Source organism: Neopsephotus bourkii, unplaced genomic scaffold (assembly GCF_033783945.1).
Source record: "Neopsephotus bourkii isolate Nb327-2 ecotype Australia unplaced genomic scaffold, CSIRO-AGI_Nbou_v1 NB_659, whole genome shotgun sequence".
NCBI lineage: Eukaryota > Metazoa > Chordata > Aves > Psittaciformes > Psittacidae > Neopsephotus > Neopsephotus bourkii.
This window is the reverse complement of record NW_026901158.1, coordinates 285,197-304,735: the sequence shown is the minus strand read 5'-3', so window position 1 is coordinate 304,735 and position 19,539 is coordinate 285,197. Positions and strand designations below refer to the sequence as shown.

The 19,539-nt window shown below is 53.3% G+C and overlaps 1 protein-coding gene across 1 annotated transcript; it reads left to right on the top strand.

The window, feature by feature from the left end:
• The first annotated feature begins 1,266 nt into the window (after positions 1–1,266).
• FAM163B (family with sequence similarity 163 member B) lies at positions 1,267–19,539 on the top strand. The gene is made up of 3 exons (XM_061352375.1): positions 1,267–1,733; positions 18,876–18,991; positions 19,140–19,539. Exons 2-3 carry the CDS (start codon positions 18,899–18,901, stop codon positions 19,527–19,529), a joined length of 483 nt encoding a protein of 160 aa, XP_061208359.1. The 5' UTR covers positions 1,267–1,733; positions 18,876–18,898; the 3' UTR covers positions 19,530–19,539.

The following is a 19,539-nucleotide window of genomic DNA, read 5'->3' as shown; positions in this document are numbered from 1 at the left end:
ATAATAGTCTTAAGTAGACTCTCTAAAGATAAACTGTATTTTGCCCCCTTGCTTTCATTTCTTGTCATTAGGCTGCATGACTTGCCTTTCAGATCTCTGCGCAGGCATTTGAACTGCATGCAAAGTGTGCTGAAATTACTGGCAGTAATTAGTTTATTTAGGGAGCAATTAATTAAATGCAACTGTTTCCCTCTCTATAGATTAAAAGAGTGCTATAAGCGACACCATCTTAAAAAGAGCAGATGTGCTATAAAAGGACCAGAGACTAATTATTCTCGTCAGTCAACAAGGACAGAACAAGTATCGATGGGCTAAAACTGCCAAAGAGAAAAATTAAGTTAGTTCATAGGGATAACTCTGGGACTGGAAATGTGACTCAGGGAATAAACCCTGTGGGACAAGAGTCACGCGTCCTCACAGCCAGAGGCACTCCAGGCTGGACGTGCTCATCCTCCCGGTGCCGTCACTGCGGGGCTGGGCAGGGCAGTGGCCTGCAGAAGGGTCCCTGTGGCCTGAGCAGGTTGATGTCTTGCAGGTGACGTGGGTGACAGCAGCCAATGCTGATGGCAGCATGTGCAATGGGCCCTAAGGACACTCCGAGCATCCCCCGTGCCTGGGAAGCAAAAGCACTGCTTTGTTCAGGGCGGCTGCTGCACTCAGGGATGCAGCAAGAGAGCTGGGGCAGGTTTTGCTTCCCTGTCACAGCAACCTGGGGATGGGGACAACCTCCCTGCATGGCTGGGGCAGGCCGTTCCGTGCCAGTGCCTCTGCAGGTTGCCAACCTGCTAAGGGGTGATGCCAGCTCCAGCCGCTGGGGTTGGTCCCAAGTTCTGCTGTTACCAAGCACTGGCGTTTTCAGCTCTGGGACATGACCGAAAGGACTTGTGTCTTGTAAATCTCCACTGCAAGTGCCCAGCATGCCCTGTACAGTAACGGTGACTTAGGAGGAAGCTGTGGAGAGGGCTTCTGCACTAGCTGAGGTTGTGCTGGAACAGGCACAGGTTTGGAAAGAGGAGATCTCAGTGGTGGTTTGTACTGAAACCTGACAGCAGGACCCTCAACACAGCTCCCAAGAAACACGGATGGGACAAAGTCACAGCACATGTGAAGTGTCCACGACCCTCGTGGGGCTAAACGGGGAACGCTGTGGGGTTTTCCTTGGTTTTCTCCTATTTTTTCCCCGTGGGAGGTGGGGTGGTTTCCCTGTGCTGGGGATGAAAGCTCCCTCGGCCAGACTGAGGTCTTCCCAGCTCTGTGAGGGGGAATCCCCTGGTTCCATGAGGTGTCCCCCGGCTCCACGGGGAGACCCCGTTCCATTGGGGGGGGTCACCCGGGTCTTCTCCGCTCTTGCCCCCGCGATGACCCCGCGGTCAGGCTCGCATCCCGGCATCCCTGGTGGGGGTGCGGGGGGTGCTGCGGGCGGTGCGGGGCTCGGGGGGGCCGCTCCGCTCCTGCCGCCGTCATTGGCGGCCCCGGCGGCGCTGGGGCGCGGGGCGGGGAGGGGGGAGCTCCCCCGCGGAGCCACGGCTGCGGGGCCCGGCCATGTGCCGAGCGTAGCTGCTGCCGGTTCCGCTCCGCGCCGCAGCCCCGGCCGTGTCCGCGCCGCGCGGGTTCGGCTCCATCATCTCCTGCTCATTTCCAAGTGTTTCTCGTTGGCGCTGGCGCTCTCCGAGGAGAGGCTTCGGGAGCCGCGGTCCTCACCTGCGAGATCCGGCACAATTCCCCCGGTGAAGGTAAGCGAGAGAGAAAGGGCAGCGGCGCGGGGGCTCCGGCACTGCACACGCACACGCACAGGCACTGCCGGTTCCAGGGCTCCTTGTTCCCGGTTCTCGCCACACCGGGGTCCTTTGCGACGCTTCTGCCCTGTTTACTTCTCTCCCACCACCCCCTCGGCTCCCGGCAGCGGCGGGATGGATGCTCCGCGGGAACCGGCGGAACCCGCGGGAGAGTGGGAGAGGGGGAAAGCAGGGACAGCCCCGGCTGCGAGAGCTGGGGCTGGGAAGAGATTTGGAGAGCGGTCAGAGCGAGCAGGGAATGGAGAACTGCACAGCATCTGCTCCCCGATAGCGGGCTTAAGGAGACTGGTCAATTCCCCCTGCCTTAGACAAGGATGAAAAATGCCGGGGTGCTCCAGGCTTGGTTTTCCCTCGTCCTACAGCATCTTTAGTTTCCAAGCCATGCCTATGAAGGAGGTTATGAAGCATCTCACAGGGATGGGGTGGGAAAGCTGTCCCTATCCCCTGGCTTGCCTGAGTTACATCCTTCTCTGCCCCAGGGACAGCTTATCCTTTGCACTGTCAGCATGGGGCTGAAAGTGAACATTCTTGGTAGCCTCTCTGGGCATTTCACCAGGACAAAGGTTTGTTTCTATCTTGTGTCCTGGCTCCAAAGGACATTGGAACCCCCGATTCCATCCAGAGGAGTTTGTAGAGACCATCGCAGCCCCAGGTTAGGCATCAAACCACCCAGCTCACTCACACACAGTGAAGCAATGGTAATGGAGAGGACTCCAGGTTGAATGTGAGGAAGGCAACAGCACAATTATCTGTGGGCTGGGTTTTATCACTATTTCATTAATACAGCAGCTGTCCAGGTCTGCGCTTTCCGAGGCACATGGATGTTGTTCAGGACACTGAAGGTAGTCTGCGGGCTCGGGGGGGCCATGGGAGGGAGAGAGAAATCCCCCAGGGAAGATGGCTTTTCATTTCCTCATATCGCCTGGTTTCAGACAGGATTATTTACATTTGACATAAGAGATCAGCAAACCTGGAAGGCAGTGGGGGTGTGCTCGTACTCGTTAAGGTAGACAGTTTTGTGACAGAATAAATTAAAGGTAAGAGAAGACTGCACTTTGAGGTTCAACAGATTGTCTCCTAGCCTAAAATGAGCAGTGGAATCAGCATAAGACCTAGGAGGTAAAATCATGAGCTTCAGTCTTTCATGATGGTTATCTGTCATTTTAGGAACCCTGGTGGATATCCCAGTGTTTAAAGTGCAGACAGTGCTCCTGGGTGACCTCAACTGAGCAAAGAAACCCAGTGTGGTGGGGTTTTGGTCACTGGGTTTGTCTTCATTGATTAAGCATCTAAACTGCAATACCACTAAGGGAAAAGAGTTTGCACAAATTGTGTGTGACCCTGTGGGTGCCTGAGCTGCCCCCCACACCTGTATTTAGGCTCCTGCCCCTTGCGATGGTGTGTGAACAATGGAAGGTTGTTTGCAGTCTTTCGCAGTTGGTTTTTGTCTTGTTTGAACTGAGCAGGAAGATGTGTTATGGCTGTCAGGTAGTGAAAAGAGACTTCAAACACCTTAAAGACTGTGCAGCTGTAATTAGAAGTGAGCCTCCTTCTGCATGTCAGGATTTCTGTGCAGGATGATGACAGGAATGATGCTGGTGCTCAGTAGATATAAAGAACTTCAACAAAATCCCCTGAAAAGTGCCTGATGTTGATTTATCATCCCTCGGTACATTGGTTCTCACTTAGAAAGGATAGGGGGATGTGAGGTTAAAGGAAGGAAATAGCAGTAAAAATACAGGTAGCTCTTAAATACCTGTGCCTGCCTGAGCACGAGCTGCAGGATGTTGCCAGCCCTGTGGTTACTGGATAGCTCTCCACTGTGTTTCAGTCTGTTTTCCAGAAAAGCCTGGATCCTTCTACTGTCACGTCTCCCGATCTTTTTCTGTTGCAACTGCAGCAGTCCCTAACCCCTCATGTAGGTGACACAAGAGTCAAGCCTGAAGGTTTGGTCTCATGGGCTTTGCAATCTAAGGAGACCATGTTCAGAAGTGGCTGAGTGACAGCAGACCCTTTTGCTGTCTGTGGCACATTGACCCAACTTTTTCTAAAGGCATTCCCATGTCTAAAGCTGGTTGACACCCGCAGACCCTGCAGCCATACCTGAACACTCCTTTAGAAGCCTTTCAAAGTTCTTCTGGGCACCAGATTCAAAGAGACAAAGGAGTTTAATTCCCTCAAGCATTTAGTGCAGCCCAGAGAGCTCAGCTGCATTCTTGCAGGCTGAAGAAGTCTGTGCCCCGGTCTTTGGGCATGTCAGGACACATCCTCAGTGCCCAGTACATGGGTCAGGGAGGGTTTTCCCTAACTCGGACCTTTCCATGTGGCTGTGCAGTGCCTGGCTGCATTAGTGCTCATGTAAGAAATGGAGATAACTTGGTACCTTCTTGCTCTCTGTGTTCTGGTACCTGGCTGTCGTGTTGTCATGGATATGGATAAGGACGTGGCCAGTGAAGAGGTGCTTGTTGCTGGCAGGCCTTCTGCAGCCACAGCTTGTGATACAGCTTATAACATTGAAGAAGAGCAGGGAAGGGATGGGGAGAGGTGGCAGGTGTTAGGGCTGAGTTTGTTCTCATTCTAATTTACACTTCTTCCCATGGCATTGTTGTCTCCTGTCCTTGTGATCTGATTTATTACGGCAGGCAGAGAGTGTTCACCCTTGACCTGAGAAAAAGGCACATATCCTAGCCCCACAGATTGCAGAGGGATGACAAATAGGTTGGGTGATGGATTCTGACCCTCTTCAGACCTTTCAGATCACAGCTGAGACCAACCTGGAGAAGGCTGGAACCTCAGGAATCTGTGATTCCCATGAGAGCAACCCTGAACAGAGGTCAGCTGGAAAGGTTGAAGAATAAAATTGAAAGTCATAATAACATTTTGAAACTCCTTGGACACTTCTGTCCCTGGAAAGCTTAATAACAGCCATGACCGATTAACAGCAGTTCAGGGCACCAGAGGGAGGACCCGGCTCCCATGGACTGTGCGGTTCTCAAGGTGCCTGTTTCAGAGGCAGCTCAAAAGGGGGGACAGGAGCCGAGCTGCTTGAGGCCTAAGTCACACAGAGTGATTGTGCCCCATCCTACGTGGCCCAGAGTGCAGATTTCTCTGTGCAGTTGGAGGGCAGTGGTGTGAGCTGCAGCCTGGGATGCTCCTGCTGGGCATCTCCCTGCTGCTCTTCTGGGCAGGCCACAGAGTGGAAACAAGTGATGAGCCAGGGACTGGAGCAGTTCTGTTCACTCACTCCAGGCAGAGATTTATCCTGCCCACTGAAACAAGCACCTGTGTTGGGTCAGAGCTGGTGTTTGTCTCCATGCAGAACAAATGGCACTGAGACACCTTCCCCAGTCTGCCTGGCCGTGCGGCAGCTCAGCCTCTCCTCTGTGCCTCCAGTGCTTCTCTCCCCACCGCGGACCTGCAGGACATGTGCCACAGGCAGCAGCACTCACTCAGCACAGCAGCATGGGAGCTCTGCCCGATCCAGTGCAGGAGTCACTTGGAGGGGCTGAGGCGGAGGCACAGACAGCTCTGCTGCCCTGGAAGCATCTCAGCCTTGGTCAAAGAGATGGAAACTTGTCACTTTCTCCCTACAACACCATCTGACATCACCCAAGCAATTTGCCTGTGGTGTGTTTCCAGAAATAGACAGGCCTACGGTAGACACGGTGACATCTGGATGCATTACTGTTGCATTCAGAAACATGCAGTAAACAAGACAGGGTCTATTGTTTAAAGGTCATTTCAAAAGACTCCTGGCAAGTTGTCTGGCTGTGCAATGGGTAAAGCCTTAATGGCACTGTGCTAATTGCCTTTTTCTAAAGGACATTTTAGAGGAAAGCTAGCAGAAACCCGAAAGCGAGTCTCAGTGCACCCTTGCCAGGCCAGCGACCTGAGCCAACCTGGAAACAGGAGGAGGTTTTCTTTTTACTTCAGTACCGGATGGATCAAGCCAGGGAAACGTGTGCCTGGCTGTGGGGAGCACAGGCGGGGGACATAGAGGGGACCACCCGCAGTTCAAAAGTAAAACCCAGCCTGAGATCAGCATAATAGGGCAGCAGGGTTCACATCAGCAGGGAGGGCGAGAGGAGGAGTCCTCCCCAAGGCTCTGACAATGCGTTTGAGCAATGGATAGAGCAGGTGCTGCTGAGCACCTGAGAAGAGGGCGGGCAGCTCTGCAGGGAGAGGGAGGCTGCAGCACTCGAGGCTGCTGTAGGAGACACTCTGCAGCCCACACCTTTATTCATCATGGCCCAGCCCAGGCAGCACACAAGGGAAAGGAGGGCAAGTGAATTTTCATCAGAAGCCGAGTGCCAGCATCATCCCCTTCCCTCACTCAGGTGCCAGATGCTGCTCACATGTGGCAGGAGGGAAGTGATGTGACTTTGCTGTCACTCACACTGGCCTTGCATCTGCACCCACTCCTGGCACATATCACTCCCAGCTCTTACTTGGGCCCCAGCAAACATGATCAGTTCTCACCACTGGGTTTTTGCCCCTCGGAGGGCTGTGATGGGGAGGAAAGTGTGTCACTGGTTTTGTCTGTTCGAGGTGGGGGAGAACAGAGGGTGCCCATGGAGTCCTGGAGCCAACCGGAGCGCTCTGCCCACAACAGGACTGACTCCAGCCCTCCTCTGCCTCACCCAGTGCTGCCCTGAGGCTATGTCAGCACTGCAGAGCGCCCCAGCAGTAGGTGCCAGCTCAGGGATGCTCAGGGGTGTTCAGCAGGGCTCAGGGATGCTCAGGACATGCACAGCCCAGGCTGCCTTCTCCCTCCTGTTCATGTGCCAGTGCTCCCGCCCTGCCCTCCCATGGGTCAGCCCCTGCTCCTGTTCTGCAGCACAGTGCTCTTCTTCCTTCCTTTCCGAGATACCCCCTGCAGAAAGCTCAGGTGCTGCAGCCTGAAAGATCTGCTTGGGTGAAAAAGCTTGAAGGATTGTTTTCTTGAAATTGCTGCCAATCTCCAGCTTCGGCTCCTCCAAGGCTGCACTTGGAGGTTGGCCTCTCTTGGGCAGGGGATAAAGGAGATGATCTTGTGAGGCGGGGGATAAAGCCCCCCGTGCTGCCAGCTTTAGGTATGGCTTTGAGGCCACACTACGGCTTTTCTCCTGGTACAAGTTCATCAAAGGATCTGAGCTGCAGAAGCTCATAAGCTTATTATACTGGGGGCATTGCAAGTGGTGGGCATGCCACACAGCTGGGATTCCCTGCCTTTCTGCTGGAGGGAACTCTTAGCAAACTGCAAGGAGAAGTCCTTTGAGGTTTCATTTTTTCCTTGTCCCTCAGCTGCCTGGAAAACTAGGCTCGACCATGTGAACAAAAGTGGCCTCGTGTAGCACTGCCTGCTCTTCCCATAACTGCAGAGCTGGCATCAGTCAAAGCCAGGCTGTCTCTTTACTCACAGAGAGGTTTGGGCTCTTCGGGATCAAAGGGGAAAGCACACCACCATTAGTGAAAGGAAGGCAGCTGCCTGGGGGAAGGTGAATACCCAGGTTGCAGGGTGATCGGGATGCTTGGAAATCCTCTGGGGATCACCACAGGCTCCTGATGGATCCAGAAGTCATTGTCCCCCTGGCCCCTCTCCAGCTCAGGTCACTTCAACTGAAGTGGATCAAATGTTTTGAGGTTCAGAGTCGCAAACCGGCACCAGTAACAATTGGGAGATGTCAGACTTCGCTGCAGAAGCTGGTGCATGGGCTCCACGGATGCCGGTGCTTTGTGGTGAAGCAGGAATGTGCCAGGAGACAGGGAGTTCACAGGCAAGTGCCAGATGAGTCCCCAGCAGCTGTGTTACTGCTGCTAAAGCATCCCCTCACGTTTCCTGTGAGAAGAACTTGCCTACAAATAACTTTGCTCATTGTTATTCCCAATATTCCACCTTCACTCCTCCGGATTGTTTGTTCTTTTCCCTAGAAATCAGTTCAGTATTTCTGAGGTGATGGGCAGGGACCGTGCAAACCCATTGCTGAGCTGCTGCCCTGGAACCTGTGTTTGCTTCCCCATTTAAGCAGGGATATTGCTTGTGCTTTGCCATGCAGTTTACATCTGTATTCTCTTTGCTTTTGGTGTGGATTTAAGACCTGTTGTGGCTCTTCCTGCCTGAGCTCTGGCAAACCATTAAGTCTCTCCTTTATGAGTTGCCTGCCCCCATAGCTGGATTACAGCCTGTGCAGTGCTGGGAAGCTCTCCCTGATGGGGGCCTGCCTGCAGTACCCTGCAGGCAGCGGGGTTCATTCTTCCTGCTGGTTTCCCACCCTTGAATGCACAGAACCACACCATGCAGGTTGTCGCTCTTCAGTTACACAATATACATGAGTTACATAGTGAGACGTGGTGCCTTTCATGTCAATTTGAGTTAAACTCCTGCCTGGGAAGAAAATGCAGTGTGGAGGCTGCCAGAGGCTTGCTTTTGAGCAAGGGCCACGGTGCCCCAGCCGAGGAAATGCATGGCCTTGTCGTTGGGGATCTCTCGCTCTCCTCTGTGAGCCAGTCCAAGCAGGGATTTACAGGGATGCAATTTATAAGGCTCTCATGTGGAAGGAAAAGGAGGTGTCTTGGTTTGATTGGTGTTGCCTGCTGGGTAGCTAAGCCCTGGAAGATTAGTGGTGGGATCTGGGGAAAATAGCCTTGCTGTGAGAGTGGGAGCAGAGTTGGGAGGGAAGGATAATACATGTTGATATGGGTTTGCTATTAGGAGAATTCTGTGGGTTTATTGTTATATTACACATAGGAGGGGCTGGGGTAATAATTCCGGATCATGAGTGGGATGCTCTGACTGTGCTGCGCAGGGAAAGTCTGGAGGTATCCCTCCAGCCAGGGCTGGATGTGACATCCCATGGGCAGGAGTCACCCTGAAAGACAAGCATAATATATGTGCAATTAATATTAGACAGTCCCAGCTCGCTGCTTCTGATCCACAGCAGTTCAACGTTACTGTCTTCTCAAGAGTTATTCCTGATTCTCACAGTAGCTCGTGGGAGCAGATTCAGCCCACAGAAAGTGGGGTTTTCTTGGTTGCACATATTTTCCCTTGTGTTTCTGGCATCACATCTTTGTTTTTGTTGTATTTTTAAACAAAACAGCATAGGTTATAGAAAACACAAGACTGTGATACCGGTTTCTGAGAAACCAAGCACTGATCTTACTTGCTTACTGGGTACCTTTGTAAATCTTGTGTTATGTTGTTGAATGTTGGGATTGACAGACAAAAGGTTGGTCTTTAAAACACTGTCTGACTTGATTAATAGTGAATATAAAGCATGAATTTTGCTGGCCTATGGCAGTGCTGTTGACATCAGCGGATTAGAGCTGCCCAGGCTCAGGAATACATAACGCTGGCACGCTCTTGCTATAGCCAGGGCCTGGATCTTGCTCAAAAAGGGAATACTTCCGAACATGAACACAGATGAGAACACTTGCAGGAACCTGAAAAGACAAGCTTTGCTTGGTAGGAATGCTGACATTGCCTGTAACCAGCACATCACAACCTAGTGCAGTTTCACCATATTCAACCACCAGAAGCATCCCGTGCTCGCAGCAGGAACTCCTGGTCCCTTTGCTGTCAGGCCCAGGCACAGAGGCAGCCAGGCTGCGGGGTGTTTTATTAACCAGGCCAGTGCTTTAGGCAGCAGTGAATGTATTCCCAGTTCCCAGAGGAGCCCTGTGGTCTGTTTAACCTTGTGAGGGGCATCTCCTGCAGGCAGAGCTCTATCATGAGTCGGGCACCTGGTTTTTGTTGGGCTCTGGTCTGCCAAAGGGTACTCCCAGGCTCAGGGCACATTTGCAGGTCTGGGTTTTGTAAGACTAAAACTTCAGGTTTCTGTATTGTTTGCCATTGGGGTGGGCTATTAACGAAGTGCTCCTTGTGATGCTACTGCATCAGCATCTGATGTCCAGGGGTGATGTCCAAAGAGCTCAGAACATCAGCATAGATTCAGTGAAAGGTTTTGATGCTTTGGTTATAAGCTCCCAGTTCATCACAACTACGAGGTTAGCTCTGGGGCAGAAAGTGGTATTTAACAGTACAACATACCCAGTTCCCAGCAAACAAATTCAAGCAAAGTGAGCTCACAGTGCAAGTAGACGATGGTGAAATTCAGCTAGGGTTCCTAGGGTGGAGCGGGGAAGTGCTGGTGTGTGGGTCTCCTCTTGCTTCCCAGGATGGATGGAGCCAGTTCTGCATGGCCAGGGGGGTTAGTGATCTGACTTTGGTGGCTGCAGGGAGCGCAGCCCATCCCACTGCAAGAGCTGCTGTTGGTTCCCTGCCTTATCCACTCTCCAGCAAGGCCAAGGAAGGGCTCAGATGCTCAGGGGTGATTCACACACTGGTCTGAGGCTTGGCTTTCAAAGAGGAGACACTTGATGTTTTCTAGTCCTATGAGTGCTGCAAGTCAGGCTTCATTTAAGCAAGGAAGGCAGAAACTGCAGCCAGCTGGGGAAGCTGCTGGCACTGATCTGCTGCAGACACGAGGAGCTGGGGAGAGCAGAGCCTGATGTGTGGAGCTCCTGCTGCCAGTCCTGGTGCCGCTGTGTGCCAGTGGGAGCACTGCTCTGGCTCCTGGGGCTGGCAGAAGGGAGCATGCGAAGCATGAGCCTCCGCATCGCTCCCAAGGGCCTCTCGCACAGGAAGGAGTCATTTCAAAGACAGGGCCTGTGTCGTCCTGGTGCTGATGCTGGGCAGAAAGGCCCATTACGTGTGGTTTGATTTCTGAGAGATGCTGTCCCTGAGAACAGTCGAGATTTCAAACATCTGATCCCAGCTGCTCTATTAAGCCCAAGTGCTTTCAAGTAGAACAACTTGTGTGGTTTTTCTGTTTCTTTATTAGCCTTACGATGGTTTTCAGCTGAGCAGTATAAATTACATTCTCTTTTCTTCTTTCCACATTGTTTTGTTGTTGTAGGTGTGTTTTTTGTTTCTAGTTTGAGCTTTCATTCTCTCATCTCCCAGGAAAAGCTGTAACAGAATTAAGGTGGGAAAAAAGGAAAATTTACTGGAACTGGCTCAGTGTAAGTTGCCAAGATTCTGAAAATTACCCTCCCAGACAGTCTGTATTAATTCTCCTGATGCAGCAATGATAAATCCTTACTAAAAAGGATAACATAAGGAGATTTTACTGCCTGCAGGGAAACTCCTGGTCACAAGCAATGAGGAAGCCCGTCGCTCTCTTGTTCATGACCAGAGTGGTTTGCAAATGCCTGTGTCCTTCTGTGTGAGCCACGGTGCTGGCACCAGCCCTAAGTGTGTGATTTTTGTATGAGGCATGGATAAGAAGCAAGGCAAACCCCATGTCCCCAGGTCCTAGGGCAGTGACTCCATTGGCAGCAGCACAGATTCACTGCTTGTGCCAGCTCCTGTCTCTCTGAAGTCCAACTCTGGGAGCATCATGTGGGCAGTAGTTTAAATGAAGTGACTTTGGCCCCTGATCACACCAAGTGGCATGCAGGTGTGTGACTCACTCACCGTGCAGACAAAAGGAGGCTGTGAAGGCTCCTTCCCTCCTTTCCTGCAAATGCACCCCGTGCCTCATCCAAGCGATGGGGCGGCAGGGCAGGGAGCACAGCACTAGCAGCAGTCTCACATCCTGGTCCTTAACATTTAGCTGTTATTTCCAGAATCACTGAGCTTTCTCTCTCCCCACTTCTTTATTCATGCACCATGCTGCCTTGTATGGCTGAAGTGGGAAAAACACTCTGGTTGCTTCTCATTACATGGGTTGAACCTGAGTCAGTGCCAGAGGGATGTAAAGCTGTAGCTATGGAAACTATGGAAGCTCCCTTCCCCTTTTTGTGATGTCTTTTCTTGAGGCAGCATCATACATCCCTGCTGGTCCCGGTGGAGCTGCTGGTGCCGGGTGGTTGTGGAGGCAGCTCCCAGGAGTCCCCCGGTTCACACAGGGTGTAGGGACTCTGTCACAAGGGCAGAGGAGCTCATGAGGAATAGGCAGGTTACATGGAGAGGAAGAGCCCAGGGCAGCTCAGGAAACAGCACATGTCAGAGGGGTGCTGGTCCCCCTCCTGCACCTTAGCGTGGTGGGATGTCAGGCTGCTGCACTTCATGAGCATCAAAGAGATGGTGCTCCCACCTCGGGAAATCCTGAGCAATGAGAGTGAGTTGCGCAGCTGCAAGGACTTTGATCTGCTGAAGCTCTTCCCAACCTAAGGAGCTGTGTTCATACCTCCTGGAAACGCAGAGCTGCTGGATTTGCTGCTTACTCCCAGCCCCTGGTTGATGGATCATCTGCACCTCAGGACGTCTACAGGAACCACCGGGTCAGGTTTGGGACTCATCCTTCCCAGCCTCTGGTGTAGGGGGTGGAAGGAGAGTGGACCTGACCCCAGCTCGCTGCTTACCCAGTGCCTGGCCTGATACCTGATAAGATTTCAAGCAGCCTAGCTTCAAAAGCAGAGCCTTAACCAGCCAAGGGCTCAGTATCCCTGTCTGTGAAATGGGCATTGGCATAGCAATGCTTTCCCTCTCGGCAGGGTATTGCTTTGTCTGCCAGAGCCAGAGGGGAGCTGGGGCCCGAGAACCAGGGCTGAGCCAGGGCTTCAGCTGAGGTATTGCACAAAGGCTGGTGCACAGTGGGGCTGCTGCTCCTGGTGCTGTGCAGGGAGCCGCGTGGCTTTGTGGCTGCCTGGGCCAGAGGCTAAAAGGCACAGACACAAGCTTCAAAGCATGTAGTGTTCCTAATGGCACAGGACTGGATCCCAGTGGGGCTGACTCAGTCCATCTCCCGCAGGCCAGTCGCTGCAGTGTCTCCCATAGGAATGAGGCTCCGTGCAGATGCTGCTGCATGGCCAGAGCCAACAGACCTCTGGAGCTAAAGCAGCCGTTGCTGGGGAGGCCACCAAGAAGGCGGCTGCTTCTGTTGTTTTGTGTGGCCATCAGAGCGTACCCAGACCCTGCACAGCGTCCCTGGCCCCTAAAAGAGACTTGTCCCAGGACCACTGTGATCGAGAGTGCCAGACTCACCCTAGCCGGGGCCGGGAGGTAACTCCGGTGCCCAGCCAGGGCTGGAATGTGCCAGGAGCTCAGCTGGTGTCTCTGGATCTCTTCTCATCCTCGTGCCCCACCAGCCCTCTCTGAGCCGTGAAACCCTGTCCTCCAGGTGTCTGCTGGGAGATGGGACAGCAGGAAAGCTGCTGTGAGCTGCTGGGGTAAGGCACCAGGTCCCTCAGGGCTCCTCTGCCTGTGCTGGGCTCCTGGGGCAGCAGCGGCTGGTTTTCAGCCTGAAGAATTGTTCAAATCCAGGTGAATGGAGCAATTTTGGAAGGAGTTGCTCTTTCAGGAGAACAAATTCCTTTCTTCCGCCTTCGGTGCATCATTTCAGCAGCGTTTTGTAACAGTTAAGGCTTTTTGATCTTTCTGTGGGCGCTTCAGCAGACGGTGCCTGGCTGGGGGCTGCGCTGAGCTCTCCCAAGGGATGCTGATGGGGAGGGAGTGATGCCTGCTTGGTGAATTGGGCAGGGAAAAGTACTGATCAGGAGTCAGGTTTGTTGCTAGCTCTCAGTAGGCTAACCCCAGCTTTTCAGGTTGGCCAGGGGACATTTCCAGTCCCTGGGGTGGGCTGAGGGGTGCTCCCCACACTGACTTATTTCCCACTCTGCAGTGATTGCAGTAGCTTATCTCAAGCTGCTAATACCAAACCCTGCTCTCTCTGATGCTGGGATCTCAGGCTGGCTAACCCGTAATTCAGAAGGTGATTAAGTGATGCAGAGCCTGTCTTTCTTTTTTCTTTTCTGGGTTGTTTTGTTTTGTGGGTTTTTTTTGAGGAGTTTAGGCTGCTTATGTGTGTTTGGGGTTATGTCCTGCTTGCCAGCTGATGTATGGAAATAATTCCTGGTACTTAAGCAGAATGTGAAGCAGAAAGGTGAGACTGGGGAGGCTAAAACCGTCTGATGTGGTTTGACAGCAGCTCTCAAATCCCGACAGCCCTTGCAGCAGCTCACTGTGTGTGCGTTGGACCTGAGGTGAGTCCATCACATCTGGAGCAGCTCCTTCCTTTTGCCTGGGTTTAGGGCTTACCTCTCCTGGGCAGATGACAGTGCAGGCTGGTGTTCAGTGATGCACTGCTGGGCAGCACCAAATCACTAGCATCCCTGTCAATGTCACTAGCATCTTTTTAGGAAGTGGCTGTATGGTTTTACAGTGAGGCAGAAGAGCAGAGCAGGGTGAGCATACTCTGCTTTATTCCAGGTGATACAGAACTGTCCACAGACACCTCCTCTAGTACCTCTGGGGCAAGATAGCAGCACTTTTGGGTGGCCCCAGGGGCAATAGAAGGGGAAGCACTGTCTGGGTAAATGAGCATTTTCCTCATCCCTCCCCAGCAGCACTGCTGCACTCTGTTCAGCATCTGAAGTCATTGAAATTCACGCCTGCAGTTGTGCCTGGGAAGCCTCAATGCCACTTTGATGAGCTGTGCAAATATTGTTTTTCATTAGGCATGATTTGGTTGTATTAAATGACATTATTGCCTCATCACTGCAGAGCACAGACTCCCTCTCGCGCGCTGCTGGGGCCGGCATCCCCTAGATTGATGCTCTTTGAAAGCAGCTTGCTCAAGTGTGCTCACTAAGAGCTAATCTCTGCTTCAAAACTAACAATGGCAATTGGTGGGAGGGGATCCTTAATTGTCCCAAGAAACTTCTGCTTTTTTAAGCTTCAGGAAAACCCAAAACTCCGAGTGGCAGTTGCTGGGTGATGTATCTCCCAAATAGCCTGGACCTTCTTTGCTGGGTTTCATTGCCGATGAACTGCTCTGGCAGTGCCACTACGGGTAGGGACACCTGCAGGGGTCTGTACTTGGTGTGTCCTCACCAGCTGGAAATGGCTGATACAACTTACCAGAAAAGCAGCGGCTTGTCTAGGAGGTTTTGGGCTGCCATGCGATATTTGACTGAACAGTTTGGATTATAAAAGTATGTGTTTTAATGATATAAAATAATTATATTGGATGATAATAACAGACAAATGGAGCAGGTCACTGTGACATTTGAGCATCCGCATTCCCCATTGCAGCCCAGCCATCACACTGCTCTGAGAGCACAGGGGAGCTTTCTGACTGTGAAGGCTGAGCTGAGAATGGGCAGAGGAGCAGTTGCTGGCTGGAGTTTATCATGGGATGTGATTGATGCAAATACAGGGATTACAGCACCATATCAGCCTGATGCACGTCTTGCTCTAGTCTGATGTACCTGCAGGCTTAACCCTCACTGCCAGGGCTCTAAAACCAGCACGAGGGCACGTTGAACCAGTGCCCAGAGAGAGCCCAGTTCTCAGCACTTTTCCTGGTCCCCAGCACAGCCTGCCCCAAGCTCCTGCCTGGAGATGGCCAGGATCCTGTTCTGCAGCACTCAGCAGTACTACAGCAATGTCCTATCTGCTGAATAATTTATCAGGCACTGTGTACAGATTGCCTTTGAAATGTGCTCCTGCTCTGGACGTCAGCAGGAGCAAACACCTATTTTCTGGGTAGGGAAAGCCCCTGCTGAATGCAGGAGCTGCTCTGGAAAGGACCAGTGTCCAAAAAGAGGTGGGATGAGCACAGTCCCGGTGAGTACAGATAGGAGGACAGAGCTGCTGGGATCCCTAAGGCATCTCCAGCACCCAGGAGGCCGCGTCTCCTATGGATGAGCCTAGGAAATTGTGAGTAGCTTTCCCCAGACAGGGGACAGCAGGGAGTGAAGGGCAGTATGTTCATAGGATGCTCAAAAGAAACTTGGAGTACAGAGTGCCTGGAGATACAGCGGGTCCCACGCAGGAAGTACTTGATGAGATGGGGAAGGATTGATGAGACAGGTCTCATCTTGTCCTTGTGTTGGGGGGTGCTCAGATGCTCTTGTTGATGTGATGGGTCCACAGGCACAGAGCCTCCCCTGCCCTTCCCCAGCCCCCCCATCAGGCCTGGGTGTTCAATACCCTGCTGTTTACAGAGCATCAGCCCCCAGGCCAGGAGTGCTGCTGTCAGGAGGAAGAGAGAGAAAGCAAACAAAAGTGACGCGGGCCTTCTGCTCAAAGTGGTTCTCATCTGGAAAGCCACATCCTGTGCCTGTGTTTCTGGCAGCTGCCCTTTCTGCTGGCTCCGGCAGTGCGATGTCTTTGCTGGCACGCTGCCTGCAGCTCCAAGCACCGGCTCTTATTCATTGACTGGGTAAGATTACAGGAACGGGGTACATGCAGAAATAAGGCTGTATTTGCCACCAAACTGGTTTTGGATCCTAGTTTGTTTGCTTCTTTCCTACCTCCCAGGCTGGTGGCTGCTGGTGGGAAGTTGCTTGTCCTTCACACTGATGCTCTCTTGGGTTTACCCTTGGGCATAGCTGTGGCACTTCTGTGATGGCACCAGAGGGGAAACAGGGAAGTGTGAGCAGGGAAGGTGGTACAAGGGTTGTGTCTAAAGCCAAACAGCTCACCCAGGAGCAGCCTGAAGCAACCATGCACTGGTTTTTGCAGCGTGAGCTGTCCTTTGTGCACTGGGAAATTAAAGCAGGGTGGGGTGCTGGGGAAGGAGGATGCATTGCACCCAAGCTCCTGTGTGCCCCAGCCAGTGCAGCAGCTCCCGGTAACCCCAAGAAGCACCATCCTGTCACCCTGCAGCACTGGGACGACAGAGAAGGGTTCCGGGGCTGGCAGCAATCAGCCTGTGCAGAGTTAACATCCCCCTGCAGCCCCTTCCCTGCTGTCTGGCAGTGATGGAGGATGTGCTGGGGGCTGGATTCGGATGGGGCAGACAGGCTGGGGGCGTTCACTCATCTTTGGTAGCTGGAGGGCTCCTAACATTACTGAGGGGGAGGAAGAAGCCAAGCGGCCGTCTGGTGGGACCGCATCTCAGTGCCTGCATTCCTCATACCAGGGCTCCTGCATACTTCTCCAAGACCACAGTGGAGCTGCAAAGCACTTCCTTCTACCAGGATATTTATTACTAAATATATGAATCTGGGAGCCTGTGGAGCGTGAAATTAGGAACAAATGTCAAAAGGAGGTCTAGACAGGAATTGTTCTGCTTATGGGCCTCCACATGCTCTGCTTTCCTCGCCCTTTGCATGCTGAAGAGTTTAATGCTTCCAGGTACACAGCTTTAATCAGACAAGTATGTTGGGGGGGATACAAGAGCAAAATGCCTTGCTCTGTATGGAGCAGTGGCTGCGGTGCCACATCCCCTGGCTGCAGCTGGACAGAAACAGAGCGCACTGGCTCTGCGCAGCCCTCATTTGTGCCCCTGGCGAGGGAGCCAGGGCACGAGGTGCTGGGCAGTGATGGAGCACACAGGAGGCTGCCGGCCTGACTCTGGCCTCCCAGGGCCAGGTCCTGTGCCTGCCCTGCATGGCCCTGCCCTGGGCTCCGTGCCCACATGGTGACTGCAAATGGGAGCAGCCAATGACGGGCATTTCCAGCCAGCTCTGCTGGGTCAGTTCATGTGCCCACAGCACCCAAGGTCTGCAGCCTTCATCCCTCTTTGAACAGGAATCAAAGTTTCCAAACAGGCAGTGCCCTGTTTTACAAACCCTTCCCCTGACTGTATTCCCCCTGTGAGCCACCTCAGAGCATTTTGCCTGAGGAATGGGGCAGGATTTGGCCAGCACTTGCCCTGTGGCTGTGCTGCTCAAAGGCATTCAGACATCCTTATAAATTACCTTCCCTCCTGCAGCGCTGCTCAGCAGCAACATAAAATGTGATACTGCTTTATCCATTCAGCACTCGCCCAACTTTAGCAGGACATTAAGCGCCTGAAAATATGCCACAGATTTATTTTCTTTGGAAGCAAGTTAAATCCTTGACAGATACAGTTGCTTTTCCTCGGGTGCTGAAGTAATTTGGGTTTGGGATGGCTGGTTTTTTGTTTTAACCCGATAGCATGAGCTGGAGGCCAGCTTTGCTAAAGCACTTGTAGGGTAGGTGGTCAGGGTATGATTTTTCTCCTAATTTATTCTTCTCCTGCTCCCAGCCCGATGTTTGTGGCACCAAAGTGCTGCCAGAGCTTCAGCGGTGGAGCGGTGCTGCTGTCTGCATCGCTGCAGGTGTGTGCACGCAGGTCTCCCCAGCGGCTCCCCAAGCACCCTTCCTGTAGCAAAGAGCTTGGTCTTATTCTGTGTGGGAGGAATGGAAACTCAAGTTCTCCCAGGAGTCCTTGGGACAGGGATGCTCAGAGCAAGACCTGTGCTGGCACTGCAGGACTCATGCACAGCGTCTGCCCTCTGGGGGAGACCAGCAGTGTCAGAAGCAGGGACCTTCCACCACTACCACACTGTCAGGATGTGGATTCCTCTAAGGAGCACTCCAAGGAGAGAAGGGTGCCGGTGGTACCCTAAAACACAAATATGGGGTGAGCTGAACCACGGTGTCTCAGTGATGCCCAGCACAGTGTGTCCCAGATGCACATTTTGCTGTGGTGGGGTTGAACAGCTTGCCTGAGGCTGTCAGAAACATCATCCCATGGTGTCCCACAGCCCCTCCAACACCGTGGCCTGGCCATGGTGAAAGCGTGGAGCTCAGTGCCTCCTGCAGCCAGCAGACACATCCCGGGAGGGGAGAGGCCTGTCCCTGCTGTCATTAAAGGCTCACTTAGCAGCTCCAGTTATTCCAAATTAAAATACCACATTGTTTTCATGGGGAAAATGGATTATAGGCTCAGAGAAAAATGTGTACAGCTCAGAAATCCTTACAGCAAAGCTCCTTCTCCCATCCCTGAAGCTCACTGCCACCGGGCAGGAGCCAAGGGGGTGCCCTGTGTGCTGCTGGTGCTGGACAGAAGGTTTTATTTCCCCTGAGTCCTGCATGCAGAACAGCCCAATGTGACCCCAGAGCGTCTGCTCACTCAATTCCTCACCCACTGCATGAACCTTTTTTACCCCCCTCCGCCCCTAAGGTGGCATTTAGTGGGGATGGGGACTCCCTGATGGCTTTCACAGGTGCCCAGTGCTAAGATCTGGCCTGATCCTGTCTATCACCTCCCACAGAGCCATCCAGGTGGCCAGCCTCCTGAGCTGAGGGTTTGGGGAGCTGCATCCCGGTGCATCGCCCAGCGCCAGGCTCACCCCGACCCCCCCATACCCCATCACCCCCTGCACTCACTTTTGCAGGCTGTTAATGGAGAAGAGTGCGGATGACAGCCGGGACTGTGGTCATCACAGGTGGAATATTAGCGACTGTCATTTTGCTTTGTATCATCGCTGTCCTCTGCTACTGTAGGCTCCAGGTAAGGCTGGGGACACATCCCCAGGGCTGCTGCAGTGGGGTGGGAGCGCGGTGTCTCCGCGGCTGGCACGCAGGGACGTGCCCCTCAGTGGCCGGTGGGAGGTGGGGATGCAGCTGAGCCGCAGCCTCATGGGGCTGTCCCGTTTCAGTATTACTGCTGCAAGAAGGATGAGTCCGAGGAGGACGAGGAGGAGCCCGACTTCGCCGTGCACTCCCACATGCCGCCGCTCCACTGCAACCGCAACATAGTGCTGACCAATGGCCCTTCCCTCTACGCCTCGTCCCCCTTCAGCAAGAAGCCGGCTCCGAGCCGGCCCGGCTGCCCCGGCTGCGGTCCCTACGAGCCCCCCACCTTCCTGCTGCAGGAGCCCCCCGAGGAGCTGCACAACGGCGGCGACCGCGTGAGCTACACGTCGGTGAGCCAGGAGGACCTGGAGCTGCCGGTGAGCGTGGCCAACCTGCAGGCGCTCAACCCCAACCGGCTCTCGGCCATGCGTGAGGCCTTCTCCCGCAGCCGCAGCATCAGCACGGATGTGTGAGGAGCTGCTG

What these genes read in the sequence shown, in the direction of transcription:
- FAM163B (XM_061352375.1), top strand. Translation starts at nt 18,899, where the DNA reads ATGACAGCCGGGACTGTGGTCATCACAGGTGGAATATTAGCGACTGTC. An exon ending in TCTGCTACTGTAGGCTCCAG is followed by an intron (nt 18,992 to 19,139) that starts GTAAGGCTGGGG and finishes GTCCCGTTTCAG; the next exon opens with TATTACTGCTGCAAGAAGGA.